This window comes from Chiloscyllium punctatum, chromosome 21 (genome assembly GCF_047496795.1).
Source record: "Chiloscyllium punctatum isolate Juve2018m chromosome 21, sChiPun1.3, whole genome shotgun sequence".
Lineage (NCBI taxonomy): Eukaryota > Metazoa > Chordata > Chondrichthyes > Orectolobiformes > Hemiscylliidae > Chiloscyllium > Chiloscyllium punctatum.
In genome coordinates, this window is record NC_092759.1 from 18,441,469 (window position 1) to 18,458,856 (window position 17,388).

At 50.2% G+C, this 17,388-nt stretch overlaps 1 protein-coding gene across 4 annotated transcripts in view; it reads left to right on the forward strand.

Moving 5' to 3' along the window:
* Window positions 1-17,388, forward strand: part of LOC140492627 (thyroid receptor-interacting protein 6-like) — a 41,574-nt gene that overhangs the window by 12,483 nt on the left and 11,703 nt on the right. For 2 of the 4 annotated variants that reach the window (XM_072591656.1, XM_072591655.1), the window contains 4 exons: window positions 5,326-5,557; window positions 12,071-12,228; window positions 15,015-15,134; window positions 15,784-16,572. In XM_072591656.1, the coding sequence (XP_072447757.1) occupies window positions 5,335-5,557; window positions 12,071-12,228; window positions 15,015-15,134; window positions 15,784-16,572 (1,290 nt within the window). In that variant the 5' untranslated portion in view covers window positions 5,326-5,334. Of the gene's footprint in view, window positions 1-4,513; window positions 4,607-5,325; window positions 5,558-12,070; window positions 12,229-15,014; window positions 15,135-15,783; window positions 16,573-17,388 lie in introns of those variants that run through there. The other 2 variants (XM_072591657.1, XM_072591658.1) reach the window with 2 other exon arrangements.

The following is a 17,388-nucleotide window of genomic DNA, read 5'->3' on the forward strand; positions in this document are numbered from 1 at the left end:
GTCAGTGCTGAGGGAGCGCCGCACTGTCGGAGGGTCAGTGCTGAGGGACTGTTGGAGGGGGAGCACCGCACTGTCGGAGGGTCAGTGCTGAGGGACTGTTGGAGGGGGAGCACCGCACTGTCGGAGGGTCAGTGCTGAGGGAGCGCCGCACTGTCAGTGATTTAGATCTGTTGGAATATCAGTGCTGAGAGAGCACTGCGCTGTCAGATGTCAGTGCTGAGGGAGCGTTGGAGGGTCAGTGCTGAGGGCGTGCTGCCCTGTTGGAGAGTCGCTGTACTGAGGAATCCTTTGGATTCATGTAAATGATCCTCTGCCCATTATTAGGGATTGGGGCAAGAATTTTAAAATTAGTTTCAGTCATGAGATAAATTGACTGCTACATTCAGTTTCACAGTTATCCAGTGACAAATGCTTGACGTAAATGCTGACTCAACCAGGACAGACCCATGACTGAAACTGTGCTGAATTAGCAGGATTTCACTGAGGCAGCTGGTGTATTATTTGGCCTGTGTGCCAGTTCCCCCCCCCCACAGCAGCTTGGGGGAAATGGAAGATAAAGCAGAATTTTACGCCGGATAGCTGTCATGTGTCTCCTGTTTGATGGTGATGTGGAGCCCTATGTGAGGGTTGCAGGGATGCAAATGGCATTCAGGCAAGTGGGGTTTGGCAGTGTTATCATAGAACAGTTCCTGCATTAACAACGAGGCCATTCCACCATTGTGTTGTTGCTGGCTCTCTGCAAGATCAACTTGCTATGTCTCATGCCCCTGTTCTTTTCCCTGTCGGCCATTTTGCCCCATAAGTCTGTCCTACCATTTAATAATGCAAAGTAATTCACTTTGGAAGGTCGAATGCTGAATACATGGTTAAAGTTACTATTCTTGGCAGTGTGGGGGGACACTGGGATCTTGGGGTCCATGTACATCGATCCCTCAAAGTTGCCGCCCAGATTGATCACGTTGTTAAGAAGGCGTATGCTGTTTTGGCTTTCATTAACAGGGGGATTGAGTTTAAGAGCCACGAGGTTTTGCTGCTGCTGTATAAAACCCTGGCTCAACCACACTTGGAATATTGTGTCCAGTTCTGGTTGCCTCATTATAGAAAGGATGTAGATGCTTTAGAGAGGGTGCAGAGGAGATTTACCAGGATGCTACCTGGATTGGAGGACTTGGCTTATGAAGAGAGGTTGAGTGAGGTTGGGCTTTTCACACTGGAGAGAAGGAAGAGAGGTGACTTGATAGATGTGTACAAGGTAATGAAAGGCATTGATAGAGTGATAGCCAGAGACCTTTCCCCAGGGCAGAAATGGCTGTCTCGAGGGGGCATCATTTTAAGGTGATTGGAGGAAGGTTTGGGGGAGATGGCAGAGGTAGATTCTTTACACCGAGAGTGGTGGGTGCATGGATTGCAATGCTAGCAGTGGTAGGAGAGTCAGAGACATTAGGGATACTGAAGCAACTGCTGGACAAACACATAGATGGCAGTAAATTAAGGGGTGTGTAGGTTTGGTTAATATTAGATTAAGGGAAATACTCGGCACAACATCGTGGGCTGAAGGGCCTGTACTGTGCTGCACTGTTCTCCGTTCTATGTAATAAGACCATGGCTAATTGGATTGTGAACTCCAATGCACACTCCCACCTCCCCTGATAACCATTTACTCCCTTGTTTAACAAGAATCTATTCACCTGTGGCTTAAAGACATTCAAGAACTCTGCCTTTTTAGGAAGAGAATTACAAAGACTCATGACACTCTGAAAGAAAAAGTCTCCTCATCTTTGAAACCGTTCTAGATTCTCCCATAAGAAGAAACAACTGCTCCATATGCTCTGTATCAGGGCCCCTCAGGAACTTGCATGTTTCATTGCAGTGGATACAAGCCTAGCTGATCCAACCTTTCATCATCCATCTGAGGAAGGCTCACTCAACCCGAAACATGAACACGTATTTGTCCTCACTGATGCTGTCAGACCCGCTGAGCTTTTCCAGCAACTTCTGATTTATTTTCATCATACAATCCACTTGAAAATGCTTTTTCCTTGCCCTCTTTTTGCCAATTTACTTTTCGCTAATGGGAACAGTTTCGCCCTACCAGCTTTACCCAGAAACCTCCTGACCTTATAGTTATTTGTAGCAACCTGTTCAAAGATATTACAGCCGGCAGATGGTGCTTGAATCTAGGTGTTCTGACCGAGAGGGTGAGACACCACCACTTAAGCACAAGATCCCTGTTCATGATCTTCTGCATCTCTCTCAAATCCCCTCTTCATCTTCATCCAGGATTTGTGTCTGAAAGAGGTCCCCTTGTCAGATTTGTGGAATTCTCTCGCTACCTGCAAGGGGTAGACTTGCAGAAATATCTGGAAGTTTAACAAGGTCCAAACCCTGGTCTCCGCAGCAAGGGTGAATAACATTGGATAAGGACAGACACAAGGGACAAGGGGTCTGGCTGTAGGAAGCAAAGGGATGTCTCTGTTCTCTCCATCTGTCACCTTCCCATTCCTCCTTTTCCATGGCTCTCTCACTCAGGAAAGCTCACTAATGCATCTTACTCCACAAGGAGCTCTGACATGTCAAAAACCCTTGTTCAAAGCAAGGGGAGTGATCCTTTCGCTAGCATTCACCTCTTAACATGAAAAGAAAAAGCTTATTAACCAGTACTTGGAGATCAGGATGTCAGCACAGCTCAGAATGTTCCACAGCCACTTTGATAAATGTTTGTATAGAGACTGTCCCCATGTCACTGCCCAAAGGGCTGGAATTGCTGGTGTTCTCAAACTCAGGAGTACAGAATAAGGCTAGAGTGACATGGATACATGGAGGTCATTACTGTCTTCCCCTTGCTCTCTCCCAGTTTGCCTCTGTCTGTTTGCTCCTCTCACTCCCTGGCCACTCCTCACATGCTCTCTACGCCTCTCCCTCCTGCCTTCTCCCACTCTGCCCCTTCACACACATTCGGCCCTGCTCTCTCTATTTGCCAACACTCACCCATACAGATACACACCATCTCTCTGCTTATTTCTCTCTTTCTATCTCTCTCTGCTTTTTCTGTGTTTGCACTTCACTGTATCTGTCTGTGTGCCTCTCTCCCTCGCTCTCTCTGTGTCTGCCACTTTTGCACAAACTCCTTGGGTCATGCTCTCTGTCTGACCTCTGACCCTGTTTTGCTCGCTCTCTGTCTGCCCTGCTCACTCACTCACTCTCTCTCTCTGCCTGTCTTTCTCACTCTCTCTCTCTGCCTGTCTTTCTCACTCTCTCTCTCTCTGCCTGTCCTTCTCACTCTCTCTCTCTGCCTGTCTTTCTCACTCTCTCTCTCTCTCTCTCTGCCTGTCCTTCTCACTCTCTCCCTCTGCCTGTCTTTCTCACTCACTATCTGCCTGTCCTTCTCACTCTCTCCCTCTGCCTGTCTTTCTCACTCTCTCTCTGCCTGCCCCCCCCTCTCTCTCTGTCTGTCCCCCCTTCTCTCTGTCTCTCTCCCCTCTCCCCTCCCCCCCCGCCTCTGTCTCTCTGTTCCCCTTCTCTCTCTCTCTCCCCCCCGCCTCTCTCTGTCTATCTGTCTGTCCTCCGCCCCCGTCTGTCAGTCTGTCTCTCTCTCTCTCTCTCTCTCCTCACCCCTCCCTCTCTGCCTCTCTCTCTGTCTGTCTGTTCCCTCCCCCCCTCCCCTCCCCCCCCCCCCCCCCCCCCCCCCCGTCTGTGTCTTTCTTCCTCTCGAGCTCACTCTCTCTATCTGTCCCTCTCACTGGCTTATTCTTTCTGCCTCTCCTGGTCATTGTCTGTCTCTGTTACTCGCTGCTCCTGTCTGCTCCTCTCGCTCTCACACTGTGTCCCCCTCTTGCTGACGCACTCTTTGCTCCTCTCACTATCTCTGGCCCTCTCACTCGCTCGCTGTTTTATGTCCTGTAGTTTACTCACTGTCACTCTGCCCCTCTCAGTTGCTTTCTCTGTTGACCTCACTTATGCCCCCTCGCTCTTTTTCTGACTGCCTCCTTGCACTCACTCTCTCTCTCTCTCTGTCTCTCTGCTTTTAACTTTTGTAAATCCCTCCCCAAATTTTGTTCTCCACATTGGTCACAGTTGGAATGAAAGAATTTTCGAGGTTGGAGTTTGGGTTAGTCTCCAGATTGTCTCATCTTTTTTCAGATGTAACAGCCTGGAGGGCTGGAATGGCCTGCTCCTTTTCTGGTGAATACAAGCTCCTGTAGGAGGAGGAAAGAGAGAGAGACATTTTTAAACAAACAAATTAGCTGTCCTGATCATAAACCACTCTTCCTCCTTTCAAGGGCCACCTGCATCCTGTTCCTTGAATACAAAATGTTGAGAGTAAAAACAGCCGAATTGTTTTTCCTACTGGCTTCAACTCGCTGATGGCAGAGTGGAGAGATTCAACACTTGTTTAGCTGGGAGGGATTTATATTTTTGAATGCCACTGACCCGCTCTGCGTGTGTTAATCTCAGCACCATATTAGGTAAAATTGTGGATTCCTTCAGGCCCTGGTCTCCAGTCTCCAGGGGAATTCTTTCTTCACATTGTTTTTCTCTGTGTTCAGTCACTTCCAGAGAGGAAGGCGGATTCGGGAGCTGTGCTTCTGTCGATGATGGGAAAGATGTTGGTCAAAGTTTCTTGATTCTTTTATCCTGTTGTGACAAGTGGGCTTCAGGAGGGAAGGGGGACAGCAGAGTGAGGCGGGCGTTTTTATGACACGATTTGATGTCCGCATTCTCACTTTCAAATTTCAATTTGTATGGGTTTCAAACTGAGATTGCACACGTTTCCACCATTTTCTTTCTCTCAATCTTTCTCACATGCTGTCACTCACTCGATTTGTCTCTGTCCTTCGCTCTCATGCTCGCACCTCTTTATTATGCATTCTCTCACACGTTCCTGTGTCCTCTCTCCCACTTACATGCTCCTTGTCTTGCTCCTCTCTCTCACACTGTTGTTCCCTCCCTCATGCTGATGCTGTCTTCCCATTTTTCCCTTTTCACTTTCTCTCCCTTTGCTCTTTCCCTCCTCTGCTCCTTGCTGTCTGTAACTATTTGCTCCCTCCTTTTTCTCTCTGACTTGCTTTCCTTGTTTCATTCATTTGCTCTTCTTGTCTCTTGCTTTCTCATTTTCTCTCTCTGCCCCAGTCTTGCAATCCTCCATTAATCCCTTTCTCTCCCCTTGGCTGACAGCCTTTCTGTCTCTATCACTGCAGCAAGGGAATATTGCTGGGGATTGAGTTTTGATCAGTTCTGTTGTTTGACAGGTGGCGATTTGATGCTGTCATCTCCTAGTGAGTCACACATGCAAGTTAATAATGATGTGTGTGTTTGACCCCTTAGGATTTGGTGATGTCTGGCCCGACTTGGCTTCCTCCAAAGTGCAGCAGTAACCTTCCGGAAAGCATTCCCGCCCCGGTGCTGGGCACGCCCTCCATCTCCCCATCGACTGTTTACCAGGAGCAGCAGAGACTCAAACCCACCACCGGTGCACTCAAATCCAAGCAGACCTTGTTAGTGCAAAATGGCAATCTGAGTGCAGGAGGGCCAGTACGATACACAGCACTGCAACCAGGTACCCAGCGTGGCACACACTGCCAGTGAAGGAGCTCACTGTTACTGTTTGTATCTCTGGGCCAGGGCAAAACTCCTGGGATTGTTCAGTGTTTGGGGGCAGTTATTGCAATCAGCCGAGCCCATTTCTCTTCATTCAGGGGATGTGGGTGTCATTGGTGGGCTAGCATCTTTTTGCTCATCCCTAATTGTTCTTTGAGAAGGTGGTGGTGAGCTGCCTGCTTGAACCCCACTGTAACCCTTGGGGCATACGAACAACCTCAGGGCTGTTCGAAAGGGAGATCCAGGGTCTTGACCCAGTGGCACTGAAGGAACTGCAATATAGTTCCAAGTCAGGGTGGTGTGGGCTCGGAGGGGAGCATACAGATGTGTTCCCATGTATCTGCTGCCCTTGTCCTTCGAGATGGTTGAGGGTTTGGAACTTGCTGTTAAAGGAGCCGTGGGAGTCACTGCAGTGGCTGGTGTAGATAATACCCACTGCTGCCAATGTATGTTGTTAGATGGGATGCCAGTCAAGTGAATTGCTTTGTCCTGGATGGCATCAAGTTTCTTGAATGTTGTTGGAGCTGACCCATCCAGACAAGTGGACAGTATTCCATAACACTCCTGACTTGTGCCTTGTAGATGGTGGGACAGGCTTCTGAGCAGTGATAAGGCCATTGATTGTTACGGGGAGACGATTAGATTCTCTCTTGCTGAAGTTGTTCATATTAATGCCAAACCATGTCTGAATGCTGACTTTCTCCTTCTGTGTTCAGTTTCAGTATCGACATCCTGGGTGGCACAGTGGTTAGCATTGCTGCTTCACAGCACCAGAGTCCCAGGTTCAATTCCCATCTCAGGCAACTGTCTGTGTGGAGGTTGCACATACTCCCCGTGTCTGCGTGGGTTTCCTCCAGGTGTTCCGGTGTCCTCCCACAGTCCAAAAAATGTGCAGGTTAGGTGAATTGGCCATGCTAAATTGCCCATAGTGTTAGGTAAAGGGGTAAATGTGGGGGAATGGGTCTGGGTGGGTTTCTCTTTGGAAGGTCAGGATGGACTTGTTGGGCCGAAGGGCCTGTTTCCACACTGTAAGTAATCTAATCTAATCTAAATCTAAAACATTCACCGTGTGTTCATTATATATACCATTTCAGTATCTGAGAAATTACAATGGAGGCTGACCCATTGAGGATTAGTTGAGAAGAGATTTCTTCACACAGGTTGTTGGGAATCTTTCAAATTCTCTACACCAAAAGTTATAAATGCTCCAACATTGAATATGTTTAAGGCTGGGCTGAACAGAGAATCAGGGAATCGAGAGATTTGGGGAGTGGACAGGAAAGGAGAATTGAAGCCCAAAATTAGCCCTGATTGTATTTGAATGGTGGAACAATCTTGAGAGACTGAACTGCCTATTGCCAATCCTATTTCTTGTGTTCTTGACGCCATTGGAACACACATTTGGGACAGGGGCCAGTTTTATCGACTCGTTAGAAATAGGTGAAGCCATTACACAAGAGGCTGGATGAATTTTTACTCTATTTGGGGGTAGGCAACAGGAACTAGACACTGTCAAGTGGTCTGGATTCTAACTCTGACCTATCTCTATCCCAACACAAAAATAACAGATTTTCATTTCTATAGTGCCTTTCACCATCTCAGGGTAACTGAAAGCGCCTTGCAGCCAATGTAGGTCTTCTTGAATTGTAGTCGCTGTTGTAATGTAGAAATGGGGCAGTCAGTTTGTGCATGACAAGCCCTCTCAAGCAACTTTGAGCAAATGATCAGATCATTTTTCAAAGATGTTGGTTGAGAGGTAAGTATTCAATTCCCGTCTCAGGCGACTGACTGTGTGGAGTTTCACGTTCTCCCCGTGTCTGCATGGGTTTCCTCCGGGTGCTCCGGTTTCCTCCCACAGTCCAAAGATGTGCAGGTCAGGTGAATTGGCCATGCTAAATTGCTCGTAGTGTTAGGTAAGGGGTAAATGTAGGGGTATGGGTGGGTTGCGCTTCGGCGGGTCGGTGTGGACTCGTTGGGCCAAAGGGCCTGTTTCCACACTGTAATGTAATCTAATCTTTTGCCCCAGGGTTGTGGGGGAATTCCCTCTTTGCAGTAGTGCCATGGGATTTCTTTTACATCCACCCAAATGTTGATTTGTCTGTGTATCTTTATGTGTATGTTCATATAATGTGCTTTGTATCTTTGTGTGTGCATGCACATGTCTGTTGGCATCTGTGTGTGTCTGTGTCCACGTGTGTGTTTGCATTCATGTCCCTATGTGCATATACATGTCTTGCCAATGTCTGAGTGCGTGTATATGTCTGTGTCTACGACATGTATGTGCATGCGTTGGACTGTGCTGGCATGTGGCCTAAGCTTTCCCTTCCCCAATTTTGGACCTATCCCTGTCGTCATGGTTTCACTTGGAATTGTTTTTGGAATTTTCAGACTTCATTTAAAGTTAAAAGAACTGAAATATTTCCCCTGTGTTATCCTGGATTCTGCTTACCACTAGCTCCCACCCCTTGGAGAGACTGGAGCACTATCCGGATTCGAGGATGTTACTGACATATTTTTCCCTCTTGGACAAGCAACGAGCCAATGATTGGAGGATAAGCTGATAGCTGAAGTTGGCCAGCTCCAAATAGGCTTGCCAGGCAAAGATGGTGAACTGTGCAAGTCAGCAGTATTCACAGGTGGTTTCTGTGCTTAGTTCTGCAAGGGTTAATCCCCTTGGCATGTCTGGAAAATTCCACTTCTGCTAAAGGAATCGCTTTCCTTACAAGGACATGCAGAGATTGAAGAAATTGTGCAGAGATTGAAGGGATGACGCATTCTGAGGCTAGCTGTCAGTTCCAACCCAGTAAGCCTGCTTTCCCAATGAAATCAAAAAGGCTGCTGTTTTAGCTTATGGTGATTCATCATCCCGCCCTTATCCCAGGTTCCTCCTGCGTTAGGTTTGCAGAACACTCAAAAAGCTTCCCATTCTCCCAAGGCAGTTGAAATTCCAGTCGTGAATGTTCACATAAAGAAGGATCAGTTGCTAAGACTTTTGCCTGTTGGGTTGAAAGTGCTGAGCAAAGTTCCACGCCACACTTCAACACTCAATCCAGAGCAGTGCCTCAGTTGCTAGTGCTGAGGGAGCACTGCAACGTTGAAGGGTCAGTACTGAGGGAGTGCCACATTGTCAAAGGGTAATTGCTGAGGGAGCACCGCACTGTCGGAGGGTCAGTACTAAGGGAGCGCCGCACTGTCGGAGGGTCAGTGCGGAGGGAGTGCCACACTGTCAAAGGGTAATTGCTGAGGGAGCACCGCACTGTCAGAGGGTCAGTACTGAGGGAGCGCCGCACTGTCGGAGGGTCAGTACTGAGGGAGCGCTGCACTGTCGGAGGGTCAGTGCTGAGGGAGCGCCGCGCTGTCGGAGGGTCAGTACTGAGGGAGCGCCGCACTGTCAAGGGGTAATTGCTGAGGGAGCACCGCACTGTCAGAGGGTCAGTACTGAGGGAGTGGGCACTGTTGGAGGGTCAGTGCTGAGGGAGTGGGCACTGTCGGAGGGTCAGTGCTGAGGGAGTGGGCACTGTCAGAGGGTCAGTACTGAGGGAGCGCCGCACTGTCGGACGGTCAGTACTGAGGGAGCGCTGCACTGTCGGAGGGTCAGTGCTGAGGGAGCGCCGCGCTGTCGGAGGGTCAGTACTGAGGGAGCGCCGCACTGTCGGAGGTTCATTGCTGAGGGAGCACCGCACTGTCGGAGGGCCAGCACTGAGGGAGCGCCACACTGTCAGAGGGTCAGCGCTGAGGGAGCGCCGCACTGTCAAGGGGTAATTGCTGAGGGAGCACCGCACTGTCGGAGGGTCAGTACTGAGGGAGTGGGCACTGTCGGAGGGTCAGTGCTGAGGGAGTGGGCACTGTCGGAGGGTCAGTGCTGAGGGAGTGGGAACTGTCGGAGGGTCAGTACTGAGGGAGCGCCGCACTGTTGGACGGTCAGTACTGAGGGAGCGCCGCACTGTCGGAGGGTCAGTGCTGAGGGAGCGCCGCGCTGTCGGAGGGTCAGTATTGAGGGAGCGCCGCACTGTCAAGGGGTAATTGCTGAGGGAGCACCGCACTGTCAGAGGGTCAGTACTGAGGGAGTGGGCACTGTCGGAGGGTCAGTGCTGAGGGAGTGGGCACTGTCGGAGGGTCAATGCTGAGGGAGTGGGCACTGTCGGAGGGTCAGTACTGAGGGAGCGCCGCACTGTCGGAGGGTCAGTACTGAGGGAGCGCCGCACTGTCGGAGGGTCATTGCTGAGGGAGCACCGCACTGTCGGAGGGCCAGCACTGAGGGAGCGCCACACTGTCAGAGGGTCAGCGCTGAGGGAGCACCGCACTGTCGGAGCGCCACATTGTCAGAGGGTCAGTGCTGAGGGAGCACCGCACTGTCGGAGGGCCAGCACTGAGGGAGCGCCACACTGTCAGAGGGTCAGTGCTGAGGGAGCGCCGCACTGTCGGAGGGTCAGTGCTGAGGGAGCGCCGCACTGTCGGAGGGTCAGTGCTGAGGGAGCGCCGCACTGTCGGAGGGTCAGTGCTGAGGGAGCGCCGCACTGTGGGAGGGTCAGTGCTGAGGGAGCGCCGCACTGTCGGAGGGTCAGTGCTGAGGGAGCGCCGCACTGTGGGAGGGTCAGTGCTGAGGGAGCGCCGCACTGTGGGAGGGTCAGTGCTGAGGGAGCGCCGCACTGTGGGAGGGTCAGTGCTGAGGGAGCGCCGCACTGTCGGAGGGTCAGTGCTGAGGGAGCGCCGCACTGTCGGAGGGTCAGCGCTGAGGGAGCACCGCACTGTCGGAGCGCCACATTGTCAGAGGGTCAGTGCTGAGGGAGCACCGCACTGTCGGAGGGCCAGCACTGAGGGAGCGCCACACTGTCAGAGGGTCAGTGCTGAGCGAGCACCACAACTTCGGGGGGTCAGTGCTGAGGGAGCGCCGCACTGTCGGATGGTCAGTGCTGAGGGAGCGCCGCAATGTCAGACGGTCATTGCTGAGGGAGCGCCGCACTGTCGGAGGGTCAGTGCTGAGGGAGCGCCGCACTGTCGGAGGGTCAGTGCTGAGGGAGCGCCGCACTGTGGGAGGGTCAGTGCTGAGGGAGCGCCGCACTGTGGGAGGGTCAGTGCTGTGGGAGCGCCGCACTGTCGGAGGGTCAGTGCAGTGGGAGCGCCACACTGTCGGAGGGTCAGTGCTGTGGGAGCGCCGCACTGTCGGAGGGTCAGTGCTGTGGGAGCGCCGCACTGTCGGAGGGTCAGTGCTGTGGGAGCGCCACACTGTCGGAGGGTTAGCGCTGACGGGCAGAAGTCATGCGACACCAGGTTATAGTCCAACAGATTTATTTGAAATCAAGCTTTCAGAGCGCTGCCCCATCAGTGGGAGGTGAAGTGCAGAGTGGCGCATAGACACAGAATTTATAGCGGAGAGATCAAAAGATCATCCGAATGGTGTAAGTGGAGTTAAGACCGATTGAATAATAAGTCACTGCAGGTGATTAAAATTGTCAACAGCTGAATAGCAAGGTAAGGGGATGAACTATAATCCAATTCATTGAGGGAGTGAGATAATCACAAGAAAAATGAAAATAAGGTGATGCTGGAGACAAACCAAGTGGCTGGAATAACATGGTGGGTATTAGAGTTGAGGGTCTAACCAAAATGGCAAGTACTCCAAACAGTACAAACTATTTAAGGCAGAGCAATCCTAACAACATATCAAGGTGATGGTGTCGAAACAGGAGAGTAAGGAAGATTTTATAGATACGGAAACAGTACGGTGGGGTCACATGTCGCACGACATGAAGCCAAGATCACAGTTGAGGCCAAAATCTGTGAAATTCTACCAGGTCTAGACAGATTAGAGACAGGAAGGGTGTCCCTGACGGTGAGGGAGTCCAGAACCAGGGCTTGTAGCTTAAGGATAAGGGGTAAACGTTTAAAGACTGAGATAAGGAGAGATTTCTTCCCCCAGAGAGTGGACAGCCTGTGGAATTCATGACCATAGAAGGTGGTTGAGGCCGAAGCATTATGTTCTCAAGGAGGAGGTAGAATAGCTAAATGCAACATGGTCTATGGGAGGACTAGAGTACTGAGCAAAGTGATCATGATGAATGGTGGAGCAGGCTTGAGGGATCGAACGGCCTGCTCCTATACAGAGTTTCTATTTCTACGAAAAGCTGCTTTTCCTGTTGTCATGGGCAAATGTTTATTCCTCATCCTGCATCATTAATTGTTGCTTTTAATGTGGGAGCTTGCTGTATAAAATATGTGATCTCTATATTACAATGGTAGCTGGGGTTTGAGAGGTTTTTGAGGAGTTGTGCTGTGGCTGGAGAATGAGAAATATGTCCCACATGTGCACACAATGTCCTACACACAGGCTCCCACACCACAAACGTAGAGACGCCCATGTACCCATACATACATACAGACCGCGCACACACTTGCATGCCCCAAACACATCACACAATTCCATGGCCACAGGGAACACTCTGATAATCACACTCCTGGTCTTTTCCGACAGGACTAGAATTGCAGGTGCCTGCCGAAGGTTCTGGGTCGTTTCAGCCCTCGACAACCATGTCTGCTGAGCATCGCTACCCCCCGGGGTCAGGGGCCAGGGAGGAGCGGACTCCTGTGTCCTGGAGTCAGGCACAACCACAGGTGCCCCATGAGACACAGGTGAGGATCCCACCATGGAGGGGGAGCTGAATTCACATGGCTGTCTTCCAGCTGAGGCAGTGGACAGGGTGACAACAGGGCTGTTCGACTCTTGTCGGCAGCACATACTGAATTATTGCAGTGTGTGCATTAGATAGTAGAAAATAAACTGGATTTAAACAGAATCCATGTCTACGCTTTTAGTGAGAGCTTTATTTCACTTAATCAGATTCCTTAAAACTCTACCCCCATCCCTGATTACTAGCTCCCTATATTTTTTTAAAACAAATTCACATCCAATTAACCCTTACTTAATGTATCCATCACTTGTTCCCTCATTATGTTAAGTCTTAAGGATCCATTCAGACTGCATTCAGTGATAATTGTGAGCACATGAAGGAGGGAACCATTTTAAACAGCTAAAAACTGCTTGTTAGCATCTATGGCAGAGAAAGCAGGGTGGCTCAGTGATTAGTACTGCTGCCTCACAGCGCCAGGGGCCTGGGTTCAATTTTCACCTCTGGCAAATGTCTGTGTGGAGTTTGCACATTCTCCCCATATCTGCATGGGTTCCCTCCAGGTGCTCCGGTTTCCTCCCATAGTCCAAAGATGTGCAGCTTAGGTGAATTGGCCATGCTAAATTGCCCATAATGTTAGGTACATTGGTCAGGGGTAAATGTAGGGGAATGGGTCTGGGTGGGTTGCTCTTCAGAGGGTCGGTGTGGACTTGTTGGGCCGAAGGGCCTGTTCCCATGCTGTAGGGAACCTAATCTAATCTAATGTTTTGGGCCCTGTGACCAAGTGACAGTAACCATCAGTTCTGAAGAAGGGTCACTGGTACCAAAACATTAACTCTGCTTTCTCTCCACAGATGTTGCTGGGTTTCTTCAGCAATTTCAGTTTTTGTTTCAGATTTCCAGCATCCACTGTGCTTCAGATTTTTAAAAACTGTTACTGATTGATTCTTGCTTTGATCTTAAGAATAGCTTCCTTCCCGAATAATAACAGCATTGTCTTGATGATCTTCAGAACAGACAGACTTTATTAAAGGTAATGAAGCTCTGTTTTTACATTGGAACGAATAATTGTGGGAAGATTTCAGGAGCAGGATGAGGCCTTTCAGACCCTCTAGCCTGTCCTCGCATTCAGTTTAAACATGGCAAATCTGAGTCTACCTTGTTTGGTGCCATATCTTTACTCCAACCAAAATCTCATTCTCAATCTTGAATTGACAATCCCCCAGCCCCCGATCTCCCCATCTGTTTATGTGAGGAAGTCCAATCCTCAGTACTGAAGAGTCATAGAGGTGTACAGCACGGAAACAGACCTTGCGGTCCAGTTCATCCATTCCGACCAGATATCCCAACCCAATCTAGTCCCACCTGCCAGCACCCGGCCCATATCCCTCCAAACCCATCCAGAAGTCTTTTCAATGTTGCATTTGTACCAGCCTCCACCACTTCCTCTGGCAGTTCATTCCATACACGTACCACCCTCTGCGTGAAAAAGTTTCCCCTCTCTCCCTAAACCTATGCCCTCTAGTTCTGGACTCCCTGACCCCCCAGGATAAAGACCTTGTCTATTTACCCTATCCATGCCCCTCATGATTTTATAAACCTCTAAGGTCACCCCTCAACCTCTGATGCTCCAGGGAAAACAGCCCCAGCCTGTTCAGCCTCTCCCTATAGCTCAAATCCTCCAACCCTGGCAACATCCTTGTAAATCTTTTCTGAACCCTTTCAAGTTTCACAACATCTTTCCGATAGGAAGCAGACCAGAATTGCATGCAATATTCCAACAGTGGCCTAACCAACGTCTTGTACAGCTGCAACATGACCTCCCAGCTCCTGTACTCAACACTCTGACCAATAAAGGAGAGCATACCATACGCCTTCTTCACTATCCTATCTACCTGAGACTCCACTACAAGACAGTTTCCAAAAGTGTTTGTCAGCAATTAAGGCCATAAACCCATCTTGTGTGTCTTTTTAAAAGCTTTGGGGATATTTCCACTCAAAACTATTTGCTTTGCCACTAAACAGCAAATAATTGGCAACAAAAGCAGAAGTTGCTGGAAAACTCAGGCAGTATCTGTGAAGAGAAATCAAAGTTAACATTTCAGGTCCAGTGACCTAGCCTTACCCCAATTGATAGTTGTCTTTCATTTCTGACTCCCAAGAAGTCAAATGGCAAACCCCCTGCAACCTAGTAATGTCCAAACAGTTCCATATTCCAGTTCTTAAAAGCCAAAAATACATGTTCCCCAAACAGAGTACCGCATTGTCACTCTGTTGTGTTATCTTTTGGGTGAGACCAAGCCCCAGTTTGTTCTCCCAGGTTAATGCAAAAATATTGAGTGGCCGCTATTTTGTAGCAGAGTCAGCCAGGGGATGAGTTGAGATCCTCTCCTCAGTGTCCTGGGCCTTCTGTTTGTCCCTGAAACAACATTGCCAAAAAACATTAGGTGGCCATTATCATTTTGCTATTTGTGAGAGCTTGCTGTGCGCAAAACGGCCACCACACTTCTAGCAGTATAAGAGTGGCCACAAAGAAACACCAGTTGCTGTGAATTGCCTCACGTGTCATGAGGTAACAAAAGGCATTTTTGAAATGCAAGTCACTTGTGTTGGAGAAGGGTAAGCATTTGAGGAGTTGTGAGGTAAGAGCAGGGTCAATTGGTTGGGTGTTAATTGAACGTTAGCTGAACTGACCCTGTGTAGATTCAATCGATACTCCCCACACCCCACTGCCAACCCAGACAGTTTCTACACCAGGAAATGTCTCTTTAACCCTGTCTTGTTTTACAGACAAGGCCTCTGGAGAAGCCTGTGAATCGCCCCTCAAGTATCGACGCAGAGATTGACTCGTTGACCAGCATGTTGGCTGATATGGAGAATAACTCCCCGTTCCAACCCCGGATTAGACAGGTGAGAGGGCAGCAGCTGAAGGTTCACTGGGAGTTTCAGGCCATCGGGGTCAGGGGGCTCACTAGGCCATCGGCTCAGTATGGGTCGCCAAGCCAAGAGGGCCTGGAATCACATTGTGGATGAGGGTTAGAAGGGCACTGTGTCGATGGGAGACACGTGTAGAAATAGTGACAAAGTCAGCCCGTTGGACCTCAGCCCTGGTTAACAGATAAGAGCAGAAGTGTCAGACATTCTGTTCATTCTGAGAGCTGACTCTTGAGACGCTGGATTAGTGTCAATGTAAATAAAGGGTAACATGGTGATGGGATACCCATGTGTGTGGAGTTATTTTAACAGCGACACTATGTCAGTGAGGACGATAGAATAACCGAGTTGATGGGTGCCTCAGGTCTTTGGTTAGCCAGGGCCTAGAGGGGCACTAGGTCAGTCTGATCTAAGGTTAACAGGATTAAAGTTTTTGACCTTGAGTGCTATAGGATTAATGGGATCATAAGATCAAAGTGCCCTTCGAGTCAGAGAAAATGGTCAGTGGCAGTTACAGAGTTGTCATGAGACTGATTTGACTTTGGATCGTAACTGTTATTCTCTAATTGGGAATGTAATTATTTTTCTTAAGCCTCTGACACTTTATTTTTGTTTTCTTTTGCAGAATTATGACAGCAGCATTGCTCCAGGCATGACTCCCTATCATTCCCAACCGGCCAACATTCCAGCCAAACAACTGCCCACATACAAACCCATGGCTCAGCCATCTGTTACCATGGCAACAAAGGCACCAGGGCAGGCTGAGGCCTACTCTGCCTCTAGGCCAGTTGCTTATGGCAACACCTCCCACCCTCCAGCCTATAGCACCTCAGCGCATCCTGGGGCCTATAACACTGCCTCTTCGCCTCAGGCTGGGGCCTACACTTCAGCCTCTGTTCCGAGGCCGTACCCTCAGCCTGTGGCAGCTTCCTACACCACAGCCTCGACATCCACGGGCCCAGCCTTCAACGTGCAGGTCAAAGTGGCCCAGCCGGTGCCAAATTACACCCAGCCCGGTCGCCAGGCCGAGCAAGCCTATGGGCCTCCCCCACCACGACAGGTCTCCCCCTCCTACTTTCACCAGCACCCTGAGCCGGCCTACCGAACCCAACAGCACAGGTATCCCGAGGTGTCGTACGCTTCAGTCCCTCAGGCCCCAGAGCCCCCTCAGGCCTCTCCGAACTGGTACCCACCTGCCCACTTTGGGGGATCTCCCAGCCTCCCGGACACATCCTACGGCCCTGAGGGATTGTACGGGAATGCCAGGAAACCGGAGCACTCCTTTTATGGAGGAGGCTCCAAATTGCCAGGACAGGCGTACCAGCCATTAGGAAACAAGAAGGGCAGTTACAGTGAGGAACTACCCCCTCCACCACCGCCACCTCCACCAACCAACACCAGTCACCACCTGAAGGTAAGACCAGGTCCACCCACTGCAAAGTGCCTGTTAGAAAGGAAATCTTTAATGTGCTTCACTGGAGCGAGTGTGGAAGGACGTTTGACACAGTTGCACAAGGTTGATATTAGGATAGGTGACCAAAAACGTGGTTTTCAGAGGTCTGTCTTAAAAACTATTTAAAAGGAGGGGAGAGAGAGAGAGAGGTGAAGAGGGTTTCGGGAGGGAATGCCAGAGCTCTGGACCCAGGCAGCTGAAGGCATGGCCAGCAATGATGGAGTGATGGGAATCGGGGGATGGTCAAAGAGGCTGGAATTGGAAGAGGTTACAGAGGCAGAGAGGTTTGTGGGACTGCAGGAGGTTACAGAGATAGGGAGGGGTGTAGGGGCTGGAGGGGGTGACAGATAGGGAGGGGGTGTACGGGCTGGAGGGGATTATAGAGATAGGGAGGGGGTGTAGGGGCTGGAGAGGTGACAGATAGGGAGGGGTTGTAGGGGCTGGAGGGGTGACAGATAGGGAGGGGGTGTAGGGGCTGGAGGGGTGACAGATAGGGAGGGGGTGTAGGGGCTGGAGGGGTGACAGATAGGGAGGGGGTGTAGGGGCTGGAGGGGTGACAGATAGGGAGGGGGTGTAGGGGCTGGAGGGGGTTACAGAGTTTGGGAGGGGATGTAGGGGCTGGAGGGGGTTACAGAGATAGGGAGGGGGTGTATGCGTGGAGGGTTTTGAATCATGAGGGTCAGGAGCTAGCATGGGAGCACCGATTGAAGAGAATGAGCAAAAGAACTCCAGGGGCACTTGAGAATTTGTTTGATGTGGTGAGTTGCTTTGATCTGG